Source organism: Anoplolepis gracilipes, chromosome 15 (assembly GCF_047496725.1).
Source record: "Anoplolepis gracilipes chromosome 15, ASM4749672v1, whole genome shotgun sequence".
NCBI lineage: Eukaryota > Metazoa > Arthropoda > Insecta > Hymenoptera > Formicidae > Anoplolepis > Anoplolepis gracilipes.
Genome location: NC_132984.1, coordinates 3813726 through 3835334, shown reverse-complemented (window position 1 = coordinate 3835334; position 21609 = coordinate 3813726). Strand labels below are relative to the sequence as shown.

At 36.7% G+C, this 21609-nt stretch overlaps 2 protein-coding genes across 5 annotated transcripts in view; one reads left to right on the top strand and one right to left on the bottom strand.

Moving 5' to 3' along the window:
- The window catches only part of LOC140674195 (acetylcholinesterase), a 35828-nt gene extending 19308 nt beyond the window's left edge, over nt 1-16520 (top strand). For 2 of the 3 annotated variants that reach the window (XM_072907573.1, XM_072907574.1), the window contains 5 exons: nt 178-469; nt 937-1572; nt 1964-2125; nt 2618-2793; nt 7744-16520. In XM_072907573.1, the coding sequence (XP_072763674.1) occupies nt 178-469; nt 937-1572; nt 1964-2125; nt 2618-2793; nt 7744-7892 (1415 nt within the window). In that variant the 3' untranslated portion in view covers nt 7893-16520. Of the gene's footprint in view, nt 1-177; nt 470-936; nt 1573-1963; nt 2130-2617; nt 2794-7743 lie in introns of those variants that run through there. The other variant, XM_072907576.1, reaches the window with a different exon arrangement.
- On the bottom strand, nt 385-20797 carry LOC140674197 (RCC1 and BTB domain-containing protein 1-like). Of its 2 annotated transcripts, XM_072907582.1 has the most exons (12): nt 20550-20797; nt 20181-20330; nt 19901-20103; nt 19409-19582; nt 19078-19339; nt 18841-18968; nt 18505-18771; nt 17867-17991; nt 17673-17770; nt 17471-17601; nt 17311-17400; nt 385-519 (listed from the first exon to the last, which is right to left on the bottom strand). In XM_072907582.1, exons 1-12 carry the CDS (start codon nt 20563-20565, stop codon nt 481-483), a joined length of 1683 nt encoding a protein of 560 aa, XP_072763683.1. In that variant the 5' UTR covers nt 20566-20797; the 3' UTR covers nt 385-480. The 2 variants fall into 2 exon arrangements, with proteins under 2 accessions (XP_072763683.1, XP_072763682.1); XM_072907581.1 differs by lacking the exon at nt 385-519 and having other exon boundaries at nt 16625-17400.
- Between the last annotated feature and the right edge of the window lie 812 nt (nt 20798-21609).

The window sequence follows — 21609 nt, the reverse complement described above, 5'->3', positions numbered from 1 at the left end:
ATTTATTTTTCATTATAATAATATAATTTCTGTTTTTTTTTATAAATATAAAAAATTTTATATAAATTATATAAATAAAAAAATAATATTAATAATATTAATAAATAAATATATATATGTCAGCATTATATATTGTGGGGCTGCGAAACCTAAGGATCTCTGCGACCTTTCTTTCAGGTGGCTTCTATTCCGGCTCGGCCACTCTCGACGTCTACGATCACAAAACCCTGGTCTCGGAGGAGAACGTGATCGTGGTGTCGATGCAATATCGCGTGGCTAGTCTCGGCTTTCTGTACTTTGGCACGTCCGACGTGCCCGGTAACGCTGGTCTCTTTGACCAGATGATGGCCCTGCAATGGGTGCGCGACAACATCGCTGCTTTCGGTGGTAATCCTGACAACGTCACGCTCTTCGGCGAAAGCGCGGGCGCCGTCTCCGTCTCCATGCACCTCCTCTCACCGCTTTCCAGGTCAGTTTTAATCAGACAGCAAACAGGGATTGAAGGATGTGATATGAAATCTGTGAAGGAATACGAAAATAAAATTATTTTCTTTTTAAGTATCAATATTTTGTATATTAACATATATAAAAATTAGTATATTTTTTTGCATCTTTATATGTTAATTATATATAAATTTTTATTAATTTATTTTACAATTTAAAAATATATAAAACAGGAGAAGTATAAAAAATGAAATTTTTATTTTTATTTTTTAAAAAAGTATTTTATATTTACATATAAATTAGTATGTTTTATACATTTTTATATATTAATTTTATATAAATTGTAAAATTTCATAAACGCGCCAAAAGAATATACAAGATTATTTATTAATATATTCATACATTATTATTATTTAATACACAACGTCGGGATAAAAATCTTTTTTCCCTCAATTATCGTTAAAGAAATTGATTCCATTTTTTTGATTCCAGGCACCTGTTCAACCAGGCCATCATGCAATCGGGCTCGCCGACCACACCGTGGGCGATAATCTCGCGCGATGAATCGATCGTGCGCGGCATCCGGCTGGCGGAGGCGGTCGGTTGTCCGCACGATCGCGACAATCTTCGCGAGGTGATCGACTGCCTGCTGACGAAGGACGCGGAGGAGCTGGTGAAGAACGAGTGGGGCACCCTCGGGATCTGCGAGTTCCCGTTCGTGCCGGTGATTGACGGCTCGTTCCTCGACGAGACCCCTCAACGCTCCCTCGCGACGTCGTCCTTCAAGAAGGCCAATATCCTGATGGGCTCCAACACCGAGGAGGGCTTCTACTTCATCATTTACTATCTCACGGAGCTGTTTCGCATCGACGGCGCCGAGGACGTGAAGGTTACCCGCGATCAGTTCATCAGCGCCGTGTCCGAGCTGAATCCTTATGTAAATCAGATCGGCCGGCATGCCATTATCTACGAGTACACAAACTGGCTGTATCCGGACGATCCCAACGCGAATCGCGACGCTCTTGACAAGATCGTCGGCGATTACCAGTTCACCTGTAACGTCAACGAGTTCGCCGGCCGTTACGCAGACACCGGCAACACCGTCTACATGTACTACTTTAAACACAGGTAAAAAGATCGATTCGCACTCCATTTGTAAGGTATTCGCAGAGTATGCTATGCGTGATAGCTTTGAAAAGTTCCAGGAATTATTTTACTTCGGACGTTCAATACGAGAATCGTATAATTACTTAAGATACAGTTTCTTAATAAGAACACAGTCTTCTTGTGCAACTATAATGTACTTTTGTAATATATTGGTGAAAACAATTCTTGGAAGCTTTTCCTGATGATTTTTTTAGCTCTCTGAAATTGCGTATTATTTTTATATCAACTACTGTAAATTAACAGTTATGATATAAACAGGTTTTTTTTCTTAAATAAATTTATTCAGCTGTCAAAAATTCATCTATTTCTTTAATTTTATACATGCAACTAAAAAAAGTATGATTTTAACCAGATCCGGGAATAATCCGTGGCCGCGGTGGACTGGAGTCATGCACGCCGACGAGATAAGTTATGTTTTCGGGGAACCACTGGATCCATCCAAAAAATTCACGCACGAGGAGAAGCATCTCTCAAAGAGGATGATGAGATACTGGGCGAACTTTGCGAAGTCGGGGTAGGTTTCCCGATAGTCTCTGATTTTCGTCTCCAATTTTTTAATAAAAAAATAAATTATAAAAATACATATACAATTACATTCCAATCTAGGAAAAGTAATCTATAAAATTAAAAAAAAATCTCTATATATATATATATATATATAAAATATGTAATAAATAATTATATTATAATTGAGAAGGGAGTAAAAAAAAATATCAAGAAGCTGAACGCGTAATTAGATCGATTAGGAAATTACTGTTTTTTTTTTATAAATCAGAATCAGACGAATAAACACGAAGGAATATTTTCTGCCCAATCCAATAATGATGGGTAGATTAATTTCATTACTTTGTCAACGACGTGGATCATTTAGCCATTGTCGTCGACTCGTATATATGTTTTACCGAAATATCTCGACATTTCCATTATTCGGAGATATTTCGGTGCCGCGTTAGGCACTATATATTTAGCGATATATTTAGACGTGTGATTTGTGTGATCCGACCAGGGATCCGAATGTGGGCGACGCCGGTGGATGGTCGTCGGCTTACTGGCCGCAGCACACCGCCACTAATAAAGAGTACCTGACCTTGGACGTGAACAGCACGGAGATCGGTAGCGGGCCCAGGGTGAGACAGTGCGCTTTCTGGAAGAAATACCTGCCGCAGCTGCTCGGCGCCACGTGTGAGTACCATATCGGACGTACAACGCTGACGTTTCTGACGTCAATTTAGAGAACGCGCTATCGAGGGCGCGATCGGTTTTTTTCTTTTTGTAGAAAACATAAAACGTGGAGAGACTTACTTATTCACCAATCGTTACGGACGATTGTGTCGCGTCTTTTGAACGCAACCGGGGATCTCTTCGGGATCGAATAATCGATCGTGCGCGCGCGCGACCCTACCTATCACATATGCAAACGGGAATGACAAGGGTTGAGATCCATCGAACCATCGAGGCCCTCGACTGCGTTACTTACCCCGCTCCGCGCGCGGATTGTCTTGTGTATGACACCTGTTGAGCGCCAAGTACGTTTGATTGTTCTCGCACGCTTGAGAACTGCTTCGGAGGAATCGCATTCCTCGACGTAGCTATAGGTAATTCACGTCGAACGCAAACCCTCCCTGCTCTCTATTCTCGAAACGAGCGTCCCAAGAGATCGCTTCCGACGTAAGAGAGTCAGGGAGGTCCTTTTGTAACATATAAAACGTAAAATCGAACGGAGAGAAATAAGGGTCCAGGGTTGTTAGGGTAAAGGGTAGGATTTCGTGCGTGTTCCACTTGCAAAGAGAGAGAGAGAGAGAGGGCGAGAGGGAGAGGGTGAAACATCGCGGAAATATCGTAGCGTAGATAGGCACACTATTGTGTGTATGAAGCAACGCACACTAGGACGCCAGCCTAGCTCAACTCTCGAGTTTTGCATCATTTATTCAGAACTGCTATCAAGTGCGCTTCGCCAAGTGTCCCACTTAAGGACGGCGCTCGCGCGCGGCTACCGCTGCTTCGACGACGGGAGATCTCGCGAGGAAATCTTACGAGACGCGTACACAGTCCGCCCCCTTTCATACAGTCAACCGTAGACAGCTATATTTTCCGTCGCTCTCAACAGGGAGAGGGAGAGAGTCTTATTCGTGGCCGATCGTTATTCGACGGATAATAATATAATCATGGTATATCTCGTGTATGATTATCGCCATCATACATGTATCGTAAGCTGTGTAAGATGTCGCGGAGAATTTTAACGAACGAAAACAGGTTGCTCCTCGTTTCGAGGATACAATTATTTAATTATTGCACTAGAGACCGGTTGAAAATGAAAGCGTGATATCTACGTAGATATTATCGAACTGAAGAAATAATTCCAGCGGAGCGAGGAATTTTTTTTTAAGTAATTAAATTTTATTTTACAGATTTAATATAAAATTAATAATTTAATTTTTTCATTAAAAACACGAGTAATAAGAGAGGGAAAGGAAAACTCTTCAAGATATATATATATAACGAATGTTGGCGAGTTTTTGAATGCAAATACGGAGAAGGAGTTTTCTTAATAATTAACTTCAAACAAAAGAAAAAGAAATGTAAAGAGAGGAGGTTCTTTTAAATCTCGACAAGACCGAGAGCCTCGCATGAATTAATTACTCGCGTACGTTTGTAGCGTAGGGTAATTATTTTTGCGGGCAGATTCATTAACGGACTTTTATCGCCGGCTCGTGTATACACGTCTCCGCGTTCGCGATAACAGTCTGAAATTTCTATTTGCTTTAACAAAACAGCGGCGCTTTATATGATAATTATTACGATTACGATGTAAAGCCACGCACGCCACGGCGCGCCGGGATTAAACGGTGTGGCGTGTCATCGCGGTCACGAAAGTATGTAATGTCACCCGTTTTGTACGACGAACGTATTAGAGAAAGGAAAATGTATGTACTTATATATACAGGATAATTCTAAATAAGTGTGAAGAATTTTAGGAGGTGATTCTTTGTCGAAAATAAAGGGGAGTCTTTCATAAAGACATATCTCTCTTATATTTCTCCCCGAGGATACTGCTCCGAATGAAAGGGTGAAAATTGGATTTTTATTTTTTTTCTCAAATTTTATATTATAAGTTAAAAAATAAAATTTGGTGGACATTTTTGCACTAGGAATAAGGATTGTTAATAATGTTTATTATATTATTATTTATTATTATATATTATTATATTATAAATATTATTAGTTATTAATATTTATTAATAGTTATTAATCTTCCCGTATTGTAATCTATACTATATAACATCGTGCATGATAATGTATTTTGTTTTTTTATTCGAAAACTATTGATTTTATGGGAAAAATAAGAAAAATAAAAATAGAATTAAGCCTTCTAATAATGTGCATATTTTTAGATGATTAAAAAGTTCTGATAAAAAATTAAACAAGGGTTAGTAGTTTCATTTATAACGATAGGGGAGGGGATTTAAAAAATATTAATAAATATTTTTTTACCAGTGGAAAATATCCACTAAATTTCATTTTTTCAACTCGTCCAAAATTTGAGAAAAAAAAATAAAAATCCAATTTTTACTTGCTTTCTTGGAGAAATGTAATTCCTCAGAGGGAAGGATATACGAGTAGATGTTATATGAAAGATCTTCCTTAAATTTTGATAAAGAATCATCTCTTTTGCACTTGTTTAGAATCACCCTGTATGTCCTGAAAGTTCCTTTTTTCTCATTTCACGTGTGCGATCGAGTGCGAAAATATCGTCCTCGTTAGGGAGAGAATCCCATCGGTCCCTCGACACACACACACACACACACACCGTGACAGAAAAAAAAAAACTTTTACGGGATAAGGATCGCGATAACGAACTCTCTCGTAAATTTCGTATAACTTGGAAATAAGCTTTGTGAGCGTCCGTTAAGACGGAAAAGAAAATACTCTCGCGCGAGAAATGTCAAGAAACGCGTCACTGTCGCTATCGATGTTAAATTTGTCATCTCGAGAAAGAAAGACAAAGGTATTTGCTCGCAAACTTTTAATTTATACGGAATACCTAGTCTACAATCTAGGCTGAAATGTAACTGTTTTTTTCATTATCGATCTTTATTTTTGCGCGTGAAACGAAACGCTCGAAATATTATTTTTCTCAAACATTTGAAATATTTAAATATGAATTAAATGTTTACTTTCTAAGTAGGATTCAAACGCGGTAAATCAACGAAATTTTTTTTTCGAGTGACCTTTTACATCAATTGTTAATAATATTATATAAATACTATATATATATATATATAAAATAGATATTTATTTTCAACAACCCCTGTAGCCTCAGACCTCGAAAATCATCCGTTTCCCTGATTATCAAAGAAAAAAAAACAAAGGGTGCAAGTATAAATTAAATATATAAAAAAATGTACACATACTCTATACCTACGCGAATTAATTATAAAACACTATTGTTCTGTGTGTTCTGTGTAATTAGAAAAACGCTAGATACGTTTATATAAAAGAAAATAAGAAGCAAATCTCTTGGGAAAATTGACGTACAAAATTAAAAGAATAAAATTCTCATGAGAAGAATAGAGTTATTAATCATCAAATGTAATAAAATTTAATTTAATTTTGTACACTAAAGGAATTGCTTAATCAAATCGCGTTTAATCAAATAAATAAATAAATAAAAAGTAAGAATCTCAAAAAATCCATTTATACTGTTTTCTTGTACAAAACCAAGTTAGATTCGCCGGCCACCAAAGTGTTTCAGCTACAAGTTGATACCTTTCGTTAATCAGTCGGCGGTTTCGCGGTTTCCGACGTCTCGAAGATAGAGGTCGGAGGGATGAGAGAGAAACGCGAGGGAGAAGGGTGGTGATATGTGTGTGGGATAAGGGGGTTAAACGCCCGGCGCGTTCTCGCGACCCGCTGTTGGGGAAGTTTCCTCGGCGACGTCGTGTGCGAGAGCTCGACGTCGCACGTGCAAGCTCGCGCGCGCGAGGATTCACGACGACGCGGGTTTAGAGTTACTTACCCGCGGCATCGATCCGCGCCCTGCCTGGCGACCACCACCACCACCACCACCACCACCATCATACCACCCCCGGCGTGTGCTCTGCTGGTCCGATATACTATCCCCGTTTACTCGGCTCCGCGCTTGTTCGTTTTGTTTCGCTGCGCCGATCGAGAAGCTCCCCCTCCACCCCCCCTTGGCGCGTCGATCTTGCGACGCACAATGCGAAAATTTGCCTATCTCGTCGATCTGAAAGAGAGAGAGAGAGAGAGAGAGAGAGAGAGAGAGAGAGAGAAAGGATCTCGAAAGAGCGCATTAATGTATCCCGCATCTATTTTTTTTTTTTTTTTTTTTCTTTTTCTTTGAGATTATTCGGTCCAAATTGTAGATTAATATTAAATTCAGACTTGATACAAAGTGTTTTGTTTTGGGGGAGAGTATATTTATTTTTACAAAAACTTAAGATTGAAACGAGATGTTAAATTAAGATTGTGAAGAACTTAATTGGCCCGGCTATTAATGAGATTGACAAAGTGTGTAGGTATACTTTTTTTTTTTTTTTTTGCGTGATAATTAACAAGGCTATTGATCTAAAGAGTATAATATTTTTTATACTGTGTGTTATAGTGTTTTTTAATATTACAAAAATATAATTTTAAGCTGACAAAATATTTAATGTTAATTAAAAAATTGAATGTTATCAATATTCTTGATAATTTATATATATAATTTAATATAAAGAGAAAACAATACGATTTAATTAAAATTAATTAAATCAATTAAACAAATTAATTAAAACTAATAGCATTTATATATGATTATACTTATACTGATTGTTTAAAAATGTCGTTTCAAATTAAAATTTTATCTAGATAGACTGATGCTTTCATCCCTCATATTTGTCAACGGTAAAATTTCTCTCTCTTTCTCTCTCTATTAAAGACCCGCTACGCTCATAATTAAATATCTTTCATTAACCATTATTTGTAGCGTTTAAAGAGAAACAAAAAAAAAAAAAATATGAAAATAATGAAATAAAACTGTTGGGGAGGAGTGTACAAGTTTTGCATCGCGAGATCCGCGAATTCCACGAAAGTGGCGAATCATTATTCTAAGACCGAGACCTTTTGTTACAGCGAAACTGGAGGTCGGGTCCAAGGAGACCTGCAGCGGCACGAGCCTCGCCGACTCCGGCGCGACCCGGATACTCCTGATCTTGAGCCTGTTATTGACCGGCCTGACTACTCTGCCTCACATCCAGCACGACGTCAGAGGCATCGTTTAGCTCCCGGCCGCCGCCGCCGCCGGATCGGTGGTCGGCCGTCGAGCCGCCGTCCTAGCCCCGTCGAGCAGCAGCAGCAGCAGCAGCAACGGCGGCCCGTTTTCTCCCTGAGGAAGAGGACGAGCGCACGCGAGCGGATGGACGGACGGACGGAAGGAAGGAAGGAGGACGAGCAAAGGGACGAAACGAACGAACGAACGAACGAACGATCGGGAAGACGACGGCACCGCGCGAGAAACAGACATATCAATAGTAGACGAGTGCTCGATCGCCGGGGGATCGACGATGAAAATATAAAACAAACACGCCCGCGTCTGTGAAAGAGAGAAAGAGAGAGAGAGAGAGAGAGAGAGAGAGAGAGAGAGAGAGATCTCGCTCGGTCGGGAAAACTTTGGGGAGAGAGACCCTGAAGGGAACCCAGTGGAATCCGGAGCTTGACATTTCGCTCGAGAAAGTCAGGAGAAAAAGGAGAAGATCAAAGATCGAAAGATCCGACGAAAAATAAAGGCTCACGGGAGGGTAAGAGAAAGGGAATAACGCGAAACTATCGGCAAAACACTACGCGGTTAATTGCACTAATTACAGTTCCTATGAGTCGTCACTCCCAAGATGTGACGTGTTCGAAGAGAGCGAGGGAAGTTTCGCGGATGCACGAGAATTCCAAGACTCGAACGCGCTCGAGGCTCGAAAGATGCAAAAATTGAAAGGCGTGAAAAAATTCAACCACGAGGAAAAATGGACTTGTGTAATTATATGTGATGATAGATAAAGCCGAAATTTAACGCAATATTATCTGGCCATGTATAATAATTAATAGCATAATATATAATCATACATAATTATATATGATCATATTATGATATTACTTATTATCTCTAATATGATTATATTAATTGTAATAAATAATTAATATGATTATATTAAAGATATTGAGTAATAATCCGAAATTGATATGATCTTATCTTTATAAAAAAATGATATTATCTTTCTAAAATTTCGGACATTATTATATATAAGCATAAAATTACATATGTTGTCAGATTTTTTCGTATAATTATGTATATTTACATAATGTGGCTTATATTATGTAATGCCCTTTTTCTCTCGGGAAGATTTGAGAAAATTCGAAAGGGCGATTCAAAGATTCGCGAGAAATAGACGCGAGGACTCGAGTTACCGGAAGTTATATCGCGCTGGGAATTCTCGTCGCGTCGTAAAACTATCGTTACGACCGACATATCCCGTTTCTCGTCGATCCCAGTCTCGTCTTATCCGGAACGTGGGGAAATGAACGTTTTTTTTTTTTCCGTTTACACTACCGTGCAGTATATCGTTATGTGGGTCACCGTCATACGGGGGTTTTATGAACAAGAATCGTGTCGCGTTTACTGTGACATTATCCAGTGGAACAGGGTGATAATATACAAGGTGTTTCATAGATAAAAAAAGATACAAACCAATATTCCCTTTATAAAAAAAAAAAAAAAACATCTTTTTCCTTTGGCAAAATTTCCGGAACGTATCGTTTGGAAATATCTTGTTTTTTGTGTTGCAAAAAGATTCAATCACTATAAATTGTATAAATTTATATTAATTCGACGATTTAATAAAATATCATCTACTTTTTTCTTTTTATTAAATATTTTGCAATGTATAGTATTGAGTAATTTAATAATCTAGAGAAAGAATCTTTGATATATAAATTTTGTTAGCTCTTTGCTACCGCAAAAATTTATTTTATATCAATTAAAAAAATAAAAAATTTCTTTGACTGTTTTATTATAAAAATATAAATCAGACTTTATTGTAATAGAAAGTCCCGTTCCCTTTCTAAATAGATTAAATTAAAATAAATAAATAATAGAATGAATAATAAAAATCAAAACTTTGACACAAAGGAAAAAGATGCTTATTTTTTAAGAAATATGTATGTCTTTATAGGTCTGTATATATATTCTACTATATATACGGGACACCTTGTATATATTGAATGCAGATGCAACCTGCACCGTAATCGAAATGGGAGTCGTTCAAAGTGAGGCTTCTGTAATTCCGCCTCGAGTCTCACTGGAGCCGCAGAGCTCCCCTTGCAATATAACGATTGCAATACTACGTTGAAATATCTTTGAAAAAAAAACCTGTATCCTACATTTTCTGTTATCAATGCGCCCGATTCTGTGTTCGAGCTGGGAATCAGTCTCTGTCCGATGGGGGATCAGTTGAAATCGATATAAAACGAATCATGTTTCTGCTTCATAAATATCATCTATCTAATCCGACATGACATTGTCACATTATATCTTGCGTCCATCGAAGTTCATCTCAACGTTTGCATTGTTTGCATTGATCGATTGATAACCCCTCACCGGGGGAGGGGGTAAAAAATCAGTTCGCTCTTATCGCGCCGAATTTCATCAGTCCCCGATGATGACGATGATGATCCGAGAGATTACAGACGCGGAAAATCGAAATGCGCAATTCTCAATTAAGGAATCTAACGGAGTAAGAATTATTTCACCTCGTTTGTCACAATGTGCACCGATGATGCACCCAGTCGCGTATCGTACTCGACAGCCGACGGAGATGAGCGCGACGTCGCGTGAAATTGCCATTGGTCTCCCCCTTCGCCCTTCTACGTTATAGACAGATTCAGCGTTTTCGCATTCGCATCTATCTCTCCGCATCTGTCATGTGTATATGCGTGTATATATATGTACTACATACCTATATACATACGCAGGAAAGTGGCAATAGGGTGGGCAATTCGATCTGCACGATCCGATACGCGCGACTCCCTCGTATGTCACATCGCACAGTCGATCGCGTTCGTAAAAAAGGCGAGAGAGAGAGAGAGAGGGAGAAAATTTGATCCATCTCTCTCGTGTTAGATTCTTTTCTCGTAATAAAACCACGCGAGCTCGAATCGAATGATTCGCCTCGCGGATCCAGTTTCCATCAATTTCAGTGTCTCCTTGTGCGCGCGAGAAAAAAAAAATGTTATTTATTTTTCACTCCGAGAAAGGTAGAAGCTGGGACTTTTGCGCGGCAATATTGACGAAAATTAATCGCACCTCTTCGCCCGAGGAAGCATACCTAATAATCAGCTGATGAAATATTTCCAGAAAGGTCGCTCGCTCTCTATTGATTTTTATTTCTTTTTGTGAGAGACCGTTGGATATCCAGGGATATGAGAAAGTTGCTTTTAAAAAGTAACTGGTTAACGTTATTTGTTACTTATTATAAAAAATACCTGGTTATCGTTACTTTTTTTCAGGTTAAAACAAGATTGAAAATTAAATAAAAAATATACTTTTGTAACATTTTTGATTAATAATTAATAATTAAAATATTAATAAAATATCAATCAATTTTTTAAAATTTTTTATTTTAAATTTGTAAAACCATAAATAATAAGGAAAATATTTTAAAACACTCAAAATATAAATAAAAAAATTTTAAGAGATTTATTGAGAGATAAATATTGACAGCCTTATTTATTCAAATTGTTAAAAAAATTTTAGTTTGCATTAAATTGATAACTATAGTCAAATACACGATATATTTTTTGTACTCTCATAATTACATACAAAGATGTTAGCACGTTCTAAATACGGATCTATATAAATATTTATTGTTAATTGAAGATTGAATATATGAAAAAAGAAAATATAATATGTCATAAATAGGTTCCATATATAAAAAGTAACGATAAAAGTAACTTCGTTAATTCGTTACCGTTACAGTTACAGAAGAAAAATAGTAACGGCGTTACAAAAGTAACGCGTTACTTCCCAACCCTGTGGATATCGATGCGAAACTTTAAATCCTATCGTCCAATCTTTTTCCTCCCGAATGAATCGCACGCAATCGTTAAAGTAAAAGACTCGGAACTGAATATTAATTCGCTGCTGGAATTAAATTATTCCTTTTACTGCTATGAAAAGATCGCCCTCGATCGTCGGTCCAGCGTTCGACTCAAATCGACACATTTGACAGATTTTCTCCTGCAAATTCTGACCAAGAACGCGCGAAAGAGAGCCGGATTCCATGGTGGTTCCCAGAGGATCCCCTTTGGGCCCACATCTAGCAACCTTAGCTGTACAACAAGCATCGTAAGTAGACGTGTAAAAAAAAAAAAGAGGGAGAGGAAGAGGGAAGGAGAGTACTCGCTAGTTCGCAGTAAGAGATAAGAAAAAAGTTATTACATAAGACAAATGGCAAAAATAAAAAAGAAGTTATAGAACGATTTATCAAGAAGTCTGTACAAAGGACTCTAAACGATTATAATCCCACGCGCGACGATGAGCACCGGCGACGCGCGTTATCCACGACAAACTCGAGCTTCGACGGACCCGAGGATCGTCGAGATCGATCGAACATTATAGCAAAAGTGAGAGAGTGTGTGTATGTGTGAGAGAAAGAGAGAGAGAGAGAGAGAGAGGGAGAGAGGGAGAAGCTCTAAAATATATCAATTGAAAAAAATAAAAATATAAAAAAAATAAGAGTAAGAAAGAGATCGCCTTGATTGTGGTTCTGTGTGCGTAATTTAAGATAATGTATAATAAGATGAGGGGATTACACTATTTCGCCGGATCTCCACGAAATATCGATAACTCATTAGGCGTCATTTTTACTCGTCTTTTGTCCTACGAAGAAACAAAAATACGCGCTGCGGAGACCATATTATTATTGTTATCGAGAGAAATACTGATATATCACACTATTAATAATAATAATAATAATAATAATAATAATAATGTTAAGAATAAAACAAAGAGTAACATAATAGCGATAACAGACGAGATGATATCAACAAAGATAACAACGGTGGAAAGCGACGATAATGAGATGGTGATAAAGTATAATAATAAATAATTATAATAATAAATGTAAAGCTAAAAAAACGAGATAATGTTAATGATAATTTTAATGAATAAACTGTAGTGCGATAACGGTACTAGGTATATATTAATAGTGGCGAGAAGAATTATAAATAAATCAAACAATATCGATTTCGAGATCGAAGGAAGGTGTCAGCAGAAAAAAAAAAAAAGAAAAGAAAAGAACTCGATTAAAATCGATCTTCCTTCGGTTTTCGATATTACCTTCGAAATTTTCCATCTCGGTATCGTCGTGTTAAGGCTGCACAAAAATATATATATATATATATATATATATATATCGGCGAGAAAGGGAGATAACAAAAAAAAAAAAAAAAAAAAATTAAATATATATATATTAAAATGTATAACTATCATTTTCACGCGCGCGATATTCTGAATGAAATCCGGATATCCGGATTTAATCGCTGAAGAATCAAAATTTTCCCAGATTTTTGGAGTAGAAAGCTGGACGGAAAAGTCCTCGGGAAATACGCGAGGCTCTCTCGAGCTACAGTTCGCTCGGATGTTATCCGAAAAGATGGAATATTCTGTCGTAAAGGTCGCAAATATCCGGTTAATTTAATATCCGGAACTAATTATTACGAATCCCGACATCCGGATTATCGGAATCTAATATCCGAAGAATCGGATTTAATCCGAGAATCCGCGAAATTAACTCGAGTAATTAATAAATCAATTCGCATCACCTGTACTATTATTCGTTATATTGTGACAAGTGGTTAGATTGTAAAGCAAATGGTGCGTGAAAATCGAGAAATTAATTTATCGAAATTAATGCCGATAATAAAAATGCGTAAATATAAAAGTATGATAAAACGGCATTCTCTGTATTTATTTTCGCGTGTGTTTCACTTAAGTCGCGCATATATAGTGAAATCAGATTATCAGCAAATTCGTATTTAGCGTCCTAATGGCATCATACGAGGATTCGCGTCAATGTTGTATGTGTTATATATGTGCGTGTGTTGTCTGCGCGTTCTCTCTCTCTTGCGTTGTTTACGCGTGTGCGTATCAGTGGCATCGATAAAAAAAAAGGAATGCAACTGTATCATTAAGATTATAATCACTTTTTGTTTTATCAATTATAAGCCTTCGAAAAATCTCATTATGATAATCTAATTCATGTAATTTGGTGTTTAACATTTTACACATGCATACACATGTTATGTATTTTATAATATATTAAATATATATAAATATGTAATTTTTATGTAATTATAATTTATAATTATAAATATAAATATCAATATATATACTTATAATTATAAAATTATATATGTTTATTACATATAAATTACATATAATATAACTAAGTATATATAACATTTTATACATACATATATGTTATGTATTTTATAATATATTAAATATATATAAATATGTAATTTATATGTAATTATAATTTATAATTATAAATATAAATATAAATATATATACTTATAATTATAAAATTATATATGTTAATTACATATAAATTATACATAATAACTAAGTATATATACTATATATATATAAAAATTCTTATATAAAAATTTTAAATATTTCTTCACAAAGTAATTTCTCTCTTCAAGATAAGAATTAAAATACAAACAGTTTTTCTATTAGTTGCACAATATTTTTCATCGATGCCGTGGAATGTACGCGTGTCGAACACACGACAGATTATCTATTGGCGCAAGTTTGAAAAAGAAAGTAAGAACCACAAACGGAACAAGACGAAACTTTGAGCGAAAAGTATCGGAATAGCGATTATCGCGGAAACAGCGAAGTTCAGTGTCGAAGCGATCCATTTATAGATAAGTGCGATAAATCAGCTGTCATATAAGAAGCTTACTCTTGCCGAGTAAAAACAAATCTCCGCTGCTTGTATAAATTTCTTAGCCTACGATAATATATATAATCTTGCGTAGCGCGAGGGGATAAAGATGAGTATATATGTCAACAACAAAAGGGAAAAGGAAAGAGCGGAAGGCGAGAAAAACGCCGCGGACAATCCATGTTTCTATACGCAAAAAAAAAATAGAAAAAGAAGAAAAAAAGATTGATTCGTTAAAACAGCAAACAGACGCGGCGCAAGAGGACAAAATCCTTCAATCGGGCTTTAAGCACCGAGGAAGAAATGATCGATCGAAGTTTCGCGATCGCCAAGAGAGGACCGAAACTTTTGACAAATAGACGGATAAATCTATATATATATACATATATATATATATGAATATATATATATATATATATAGGATCGCCCCCCTTTTTCTCTCTCCATTTTCAAAGTGCTTCGAGGAAGGATGGAGAGAGGAAGGCTCTCTCGGGGAGAGAAGTCTCGCTTTTGTCGTCGATGGGACTCGCAGCGCGTTGCTGAAGAAAAGTAGCCCGCAGGCCTAAATACGCTCTAATTAATTCAAAGAAACAGAAGAGGAGAGAACGATTACCATTAAATGAAACGATCAATCGTTGTCTCTAGCTGTCGGCTTCGCCGGTCGCGCCCTCGATAGGACCCGGTGCCCCTCACCAGGGAGGAGACGCGTCTCCTTCGGGGCGCGGATCGGATATCGAGGATCGGATCAGCGACGTGCAACCACCGCGTGCAACCGCCGCCTCCCCCCCCCGCCCCCCCAGCCCCGCTAATACCTCTTACTACTCGCAAATTCCTTTCGCCGAAAAAAGAAAAAGAAAAAAAATCAAAAAAAAAAAAAAAAAAAGATAACTAATGCAAAATGTGAGATAAATATCTCTTTACATTCTCTTATATCGATAGTAGACAGTATAATTTATTATCTACTTTACGACTATTTATATTTATTACAACACAAACACACACATACACACGCACACACGCGCGTGCGCGCATACTCTTGTCATCTACTTTATATTATAAATCTATTCATTATCTCGCGAGTAGGTCACACACGCAATAAAAAGAAAAAAAAAAGAGATTCGACTTTACGCTTCACGTAAAATATAATCCAATTGCCCGCTCGTTATTGTCGATCGGAATAGCTTCTATTAATCGAACCGAATGAAAAGCTAACTAATCTCGCGATAATATATTGTAGGTCTTTAAACGAGAGAAATTGCGATCGAGAGGGAGAGAGAGAGAGAGAGAGAAAGAAACACCTCTCTCGCTCGCCGTTGCACGCGTGGGTTGCGACGGATGAGTTTCTGGTCGCGGCGAACGACCGATCACCTAATTTAATATAATTATAATTACTCTTATACATATATAAATATATTTAAATATAAAATTAATAAGAAAGAGAGAGACACGTATATATACAGAGCGCCCGTTTTGCGGTGGTCGCTGTAAGATAGACACTCCGTATATATGTATATCTTATGTGTATACTTCTATATACGAGATTGGAATAAGAACGATCCCAACTCGACGTTCCGCGACTCGGAACATCTCGAGGGCTGAGAAGGGGAGGGAGAGAAAAAGGGGAAGGGAAAAGAGAGTTACACAGATTGTACAGATTTATCTATCACAGAGATTTATCTCTCTCCGAGTCGCGGAACATAAATCATCGATCGTTCCCGTTTCAAAAGGTATATATGTATGTATATTAAACATATGATGATGATTATTATAATCAAGTAGTAATACGTACGTATTATACGAACGACAAAATCTATCGCTTGTATATACTGAGAATATCATAATAAAATGATGTACGAACGACAGTGCGAGATCTGTCTCTGTCTCTCTCTCTCTCTATCTATCTCTCTTTCTCTTTCAAACACCGAATTCTTCCACTCCGAGTCTCCATTGTTTTTTATTCCTTATTATTGTTATTTAGAATGACAGATGTGATACGGACAACACAACACTAGACCGTTCTTTTGTTACAAAAAAATTTATTACTATTCAGATACATGTACAGTTAAATGGAATTTACAAAAATCACATCTGGTAGAAAAAAAAACAAAAAAAAACCACACAAAATCTACATAGAATCGTTGTAAAATGGTACAACTACGCTATACGATAGAAATGATAAACGAAATCGAGTTTTCGCAATCATTGGACAGACTTGATACGTCGTTAATCGATTCGCGAGATTGTTATCAGTTACATCTGCGAATAACATTGTCTTGTTTCTTTCTTCATTGAAACGAGATAAAAAAAAAAATCTCAAGTATCTTACGAAAGATCACCTTTGTTTATCCAAGCAAATCTCACGAAAGAATCACGCATGAAATAAGGGGCAATTGTTTTGGCGACTTATTGTCGGGATAGATATACGCCGACTAGATTGCATGGCTAAAAAAGTGCGCAATTTATAAATTACTTACGCGAAATGCTACGAGAGAAATGCGAGAAAGGAAGCGAGTCGCTGAAACGCGACCCCTTTCGTCAGCCTATGCGACTATTAGGAATTGTGTCGCGAATACCCGTGCAGCAACAGACAGATTTGGCGATTTCCGTCCATTTCCGTCGAAACGTATTATCCTTAAGGCAAATAGACGAATTACGTCCTAAAAGCGCCGGCCTTGCCCGCTTTAATGATAAAAGTTTTTACCGTATTCTCATCCAGCTTGGCAAAATTCTCCGTCTGCGTCACGGCTGTCATATGATTCAAGGCGAACTTGAAGCAGAACTCCTCGAGTTCCTGTAAAAATCACGTTTAATGAACATCGCGATTGACGTAATTTAATACGAAAATTAATGGCGATAGCTACCTTGGCATTGTACTCGATCGCGACGCTGTATAAATAGGCCGCGTTCGATATGGTGATCCCTTGCTTTATCATCTGAATGCAATGCCTCTTAAGATTGTTTTCGCAGTACGCGTTAGCCAAATCAAGGAGCTCTGCAAATGTAACGTTTGCTTTAATCGCGAGGTGATGTACGGATCGCGGCGTACTTATGGCTCGAGCTTACCTAACGCCTTCTCCGCAGGTAGATCGATCATGTCGGTGTACAAGTATTTCAGAAAGGCTTTATACACGACGTAGGAAAATTGATCGTGCTCGATGATACTGTCGGGAAGAGCACGCGATGCGATATAATAAGCTCGAGAGATTCTTTACACGAGGAATATAACGCCGCGATTCTCCTTATAAGCAAATTATTACCTCTGATTGTTTTCCGCCCAATTATGCTGGAACATGGTCCTGAAGTAGGGAGAACGGATCTTCAGGATGGCCTTGTGAACGTGGATAGGTTGCCCGTTCACTTGTATCGTGAGATCGCTCGTCGACTGTGGGAGGGAAAAAGATTGTTAGAGAGAAATGCTTATTATTAAATTAATGCCTAAAACAGATTTGTCATGTTTATCAACTAAAATATATGAAAAGAAAAAAAAAAAAATATATATATATGCAATTTCACAGTTAAAGCGCGTGTATATATGTACTAATCTTCTATATATCTTTTTTCATCTAGAGAGAAATTTTTTCCTTTTTGCAACAGAATGCAAATCAATCACTCTATTTAGAATAGAATCCAATAGAGAAATGCGCGCGCAATACATCTTGTACACAAGTGTAATAAATGGAAAAATGTTATCATATATACATCAGTGATAATAATATATGTATATAAATTGTATACGAGAAAACAATTATTATCAGCTGTTAGGTTTATCTGTTTGCTTTTTGCGCTTTGTTTCTTTTACTTTTTCTTTCACTCATTTCATTTTCATCATTGTTTTCAAAACGCAAGGAAGAAACGCGCAAACAGACAACGAGATAGAAAAAAAACCATGACATACGGAATCGTCAAACGCAGTTCCCAGACATTCCAATATGCTCGAGTCCTCGTTCGCATGCAGAATCAGTGGTTTGTGCATGACGCTGGGCGAGCCATAGCACGCGAATGCGTCGTGTATGTTCGAGAACGGAGTGGCCGTCGGCGTCGTGATGCTCTGCCCGCGACAGTGACCCCACATGTAGACACGTCCGCCTAAGCCGACGGCAATGCTTATGTGATTATAGTGAAGAGCGGCGATGTCGGACACCCTTCCCATTTCGTGCGTCACCTGACAATTCAATTGTCGGTTACAAAATCCTACATTTTTTCTATTTAACGACTAACGTAAAGTACTCACCAAGACTGGATTACAGGCGTTCGTCTTATTACCAATGCCTAATTGACCATAACTATTTCCGCCCCAGACGTAAAGTTTCCCCTCGTCTGTAAGCGCCAACGTGTGCGCGTATCCACAAACCACCTTGACTGAAATGTCAAAGTTGATTACTCAGCAATGTCATCTTTTTTTTTTTTTTTTTTTTTTTTTTTTTTTTTTTTTTTTTTAAGGAAATCGAAAGAATGAATGTATAATTACTTATTACGACGCCTATTAGCGAACCAACTCGACTCGGAGTCATCTGGTTGACGTAATTGCCTATCCCCAACTGGCCAACGCCATTGTAGCCCCAACCATAGACTTCACCGTTGTCGGTTACCACCATACTAGAGGTCTGGCCACAGGATATATGGACAACCTTCTTTCCGGCCAAGTTGGAGTTTACTTGTCGCGGTGCGCCCTGATTTGTGCTAATACTACTACCTACTTGTCCACAATTATTTTGTCCCCAAGCATACACCTAGATTAAACAGTCATCCAATTTATAACTATGGTAGATTATAATTGTTGTACTTTGGTCATCACTTACCTCTCCATCCTCAGTGAGAACGAGAGAATGATGGCTCCCACATGCAACGTCCACAATGCGTTTCATATTCATACCCGCTCCTAGAGTGGGCATGTTCACTAGAGTAGGTGTGAGACCCTGATTGCATGTTCCGTTTCCTAATTCGCAGTAACCGTTGTGACCCCAAGAATATACCTTTAAAAAAATATTACTTTCACCAACACTGATATCTCATTTTTTAAACATGCAAGAGTTGATGATTTTATAAAACTCTGGTAAAGGAGTTTTTATCAAATTATTGTATTTATGTTTGTAAACATATTTTTGTACATTCATAAAGTATTACATAAGCAATCACATAACATTATAATTATACTACAAACGTGGATAAAACACATTAATATCATCCTTTACTTCCAAACTCGTCAAAGTAAATATATAGTTAATTTGAATTTACATTTTGTAACTCGAATTGTATTAAGTTTAACAAATATATAACTTTCCAGTATATACCTCTCCCTTCTCTGTGAGCGCCAAAACATGAGGTCCACTGCCATAGGCAAATGTTTTTATATCTTTGTCGTACAAGGCTTCTATCTTCTTTGGATGCAATGTGCTATGGGCATCGCTGGTCCCTAAACAACCAGCGATGTTATTGCCTAAACCGTACACTATCTTGTCTTTGGTCACAATTAGAGCCTCATTACCCAAGTTACCTGTTTCAAAAGGTAATAATGAAATAATGACATCATCAATTCAACAATGTAAATGGATAAAAAAAAATGCTAATTACCATATACCATGACCATGTGAATTCGCGAGACGAACTCTGGCTCCAGCAAACTGAAGATCGGCCAGTTTCGCAGATCCGGAGAATTCATATCGCACACGAGATTATTTCCCAAAAATTGTCCGTTTCGTCTCTCCCTCGTTTTCAGCGTCTCTGAATAGCCGATCGTAAAAAGATTTTATGATTTTGCACGATTTATTATTTATTTGAAACGCATAAAGATCCTATTAATCGATTTCACGATTTTTCTGTCTGTGTTTCGAGAAAATTTCGATAAAGGAAAATTAATGTAATTATAATCTTATCGATCGTATCTTTGACACAGAGAGATTTCTTTTCTTAAAGATGTACGAGATCTTGTTATTTGCTCACCGATAACATTTGACATATCTCACGCAGATATACGTCACTTTTCATTCTGGTTCATTTTATGAGCGCCCGTAATTATTTCCACTTTGCAATTCAATTTGCTATTCAACAGTCATCCAACAATTATATATTTAAACATATTTCGTATTATAACTTTCTCTTTTCTTTCTTTGTTAGATTTCCGTCTGCTGACGGAACAATGTCCCACACGTCTCAAATGTCAACAGATCAACCCGCGAATCGCGAGATGACTTGGTGAGGTTGGAGGTTGGTGGGAGATTTTGTGTCTATGAAAATACAAGTTTCTAGATTGGAATCTTCAAGTGAAAATCTGGACATGCTATCAACCAACTTGTTATCGATTGGCTACGCCAAATGTGACGGTACAATAAAAACGTGGGGCAAATTTCACAAATTAATTTACATTTAACGTAATATAATTAATTTATTTTTATAAGAATAATTAAATTTAGATTTTAGTACGTTTTTATATAATCAATAATTAATTTATATATTTTTTAAATAGATTTTTATAGCTCTCTCTCTCTCTCTCTCTCTCTCTTTTAAACAGATTTTATTTTTGTAAAGATTCTATTATTTCAATTTTGTGGTTATTTATTTATTATGATTACAGTGCTTTTTTATGTCATTAATTTAGGTTTTGTTTTTTTAACGCTATTTTTGTGAATAATTATTTTTAGAATCAGAGAGATTTTATTTTTTGTAAAGATTCTATATTTTATTTTATTTCGATTGGAAAGATATATATTTAACCATATATATTATTACATATATATTATTGCTTTTTTTACATCTTTGTTTTTTTAAACGGATACAATAGCTATTGATTTTATAAATATGTTTTTACAAGAATATTCTGTATGTTTTATTTCTCCGTGTCAAAATATTGGTTGCAAACTTATTAAAAACTTTGTTATTACAAGAATTTATTTCAATGATATAAAACAAGCAGCAAGTTATAGAGCGGTAGAAATATTGCAATGAAAGTGTCTGTAACAAATATAAAGCATAAGTAAAATACTTATTCATATAATTTATAGTT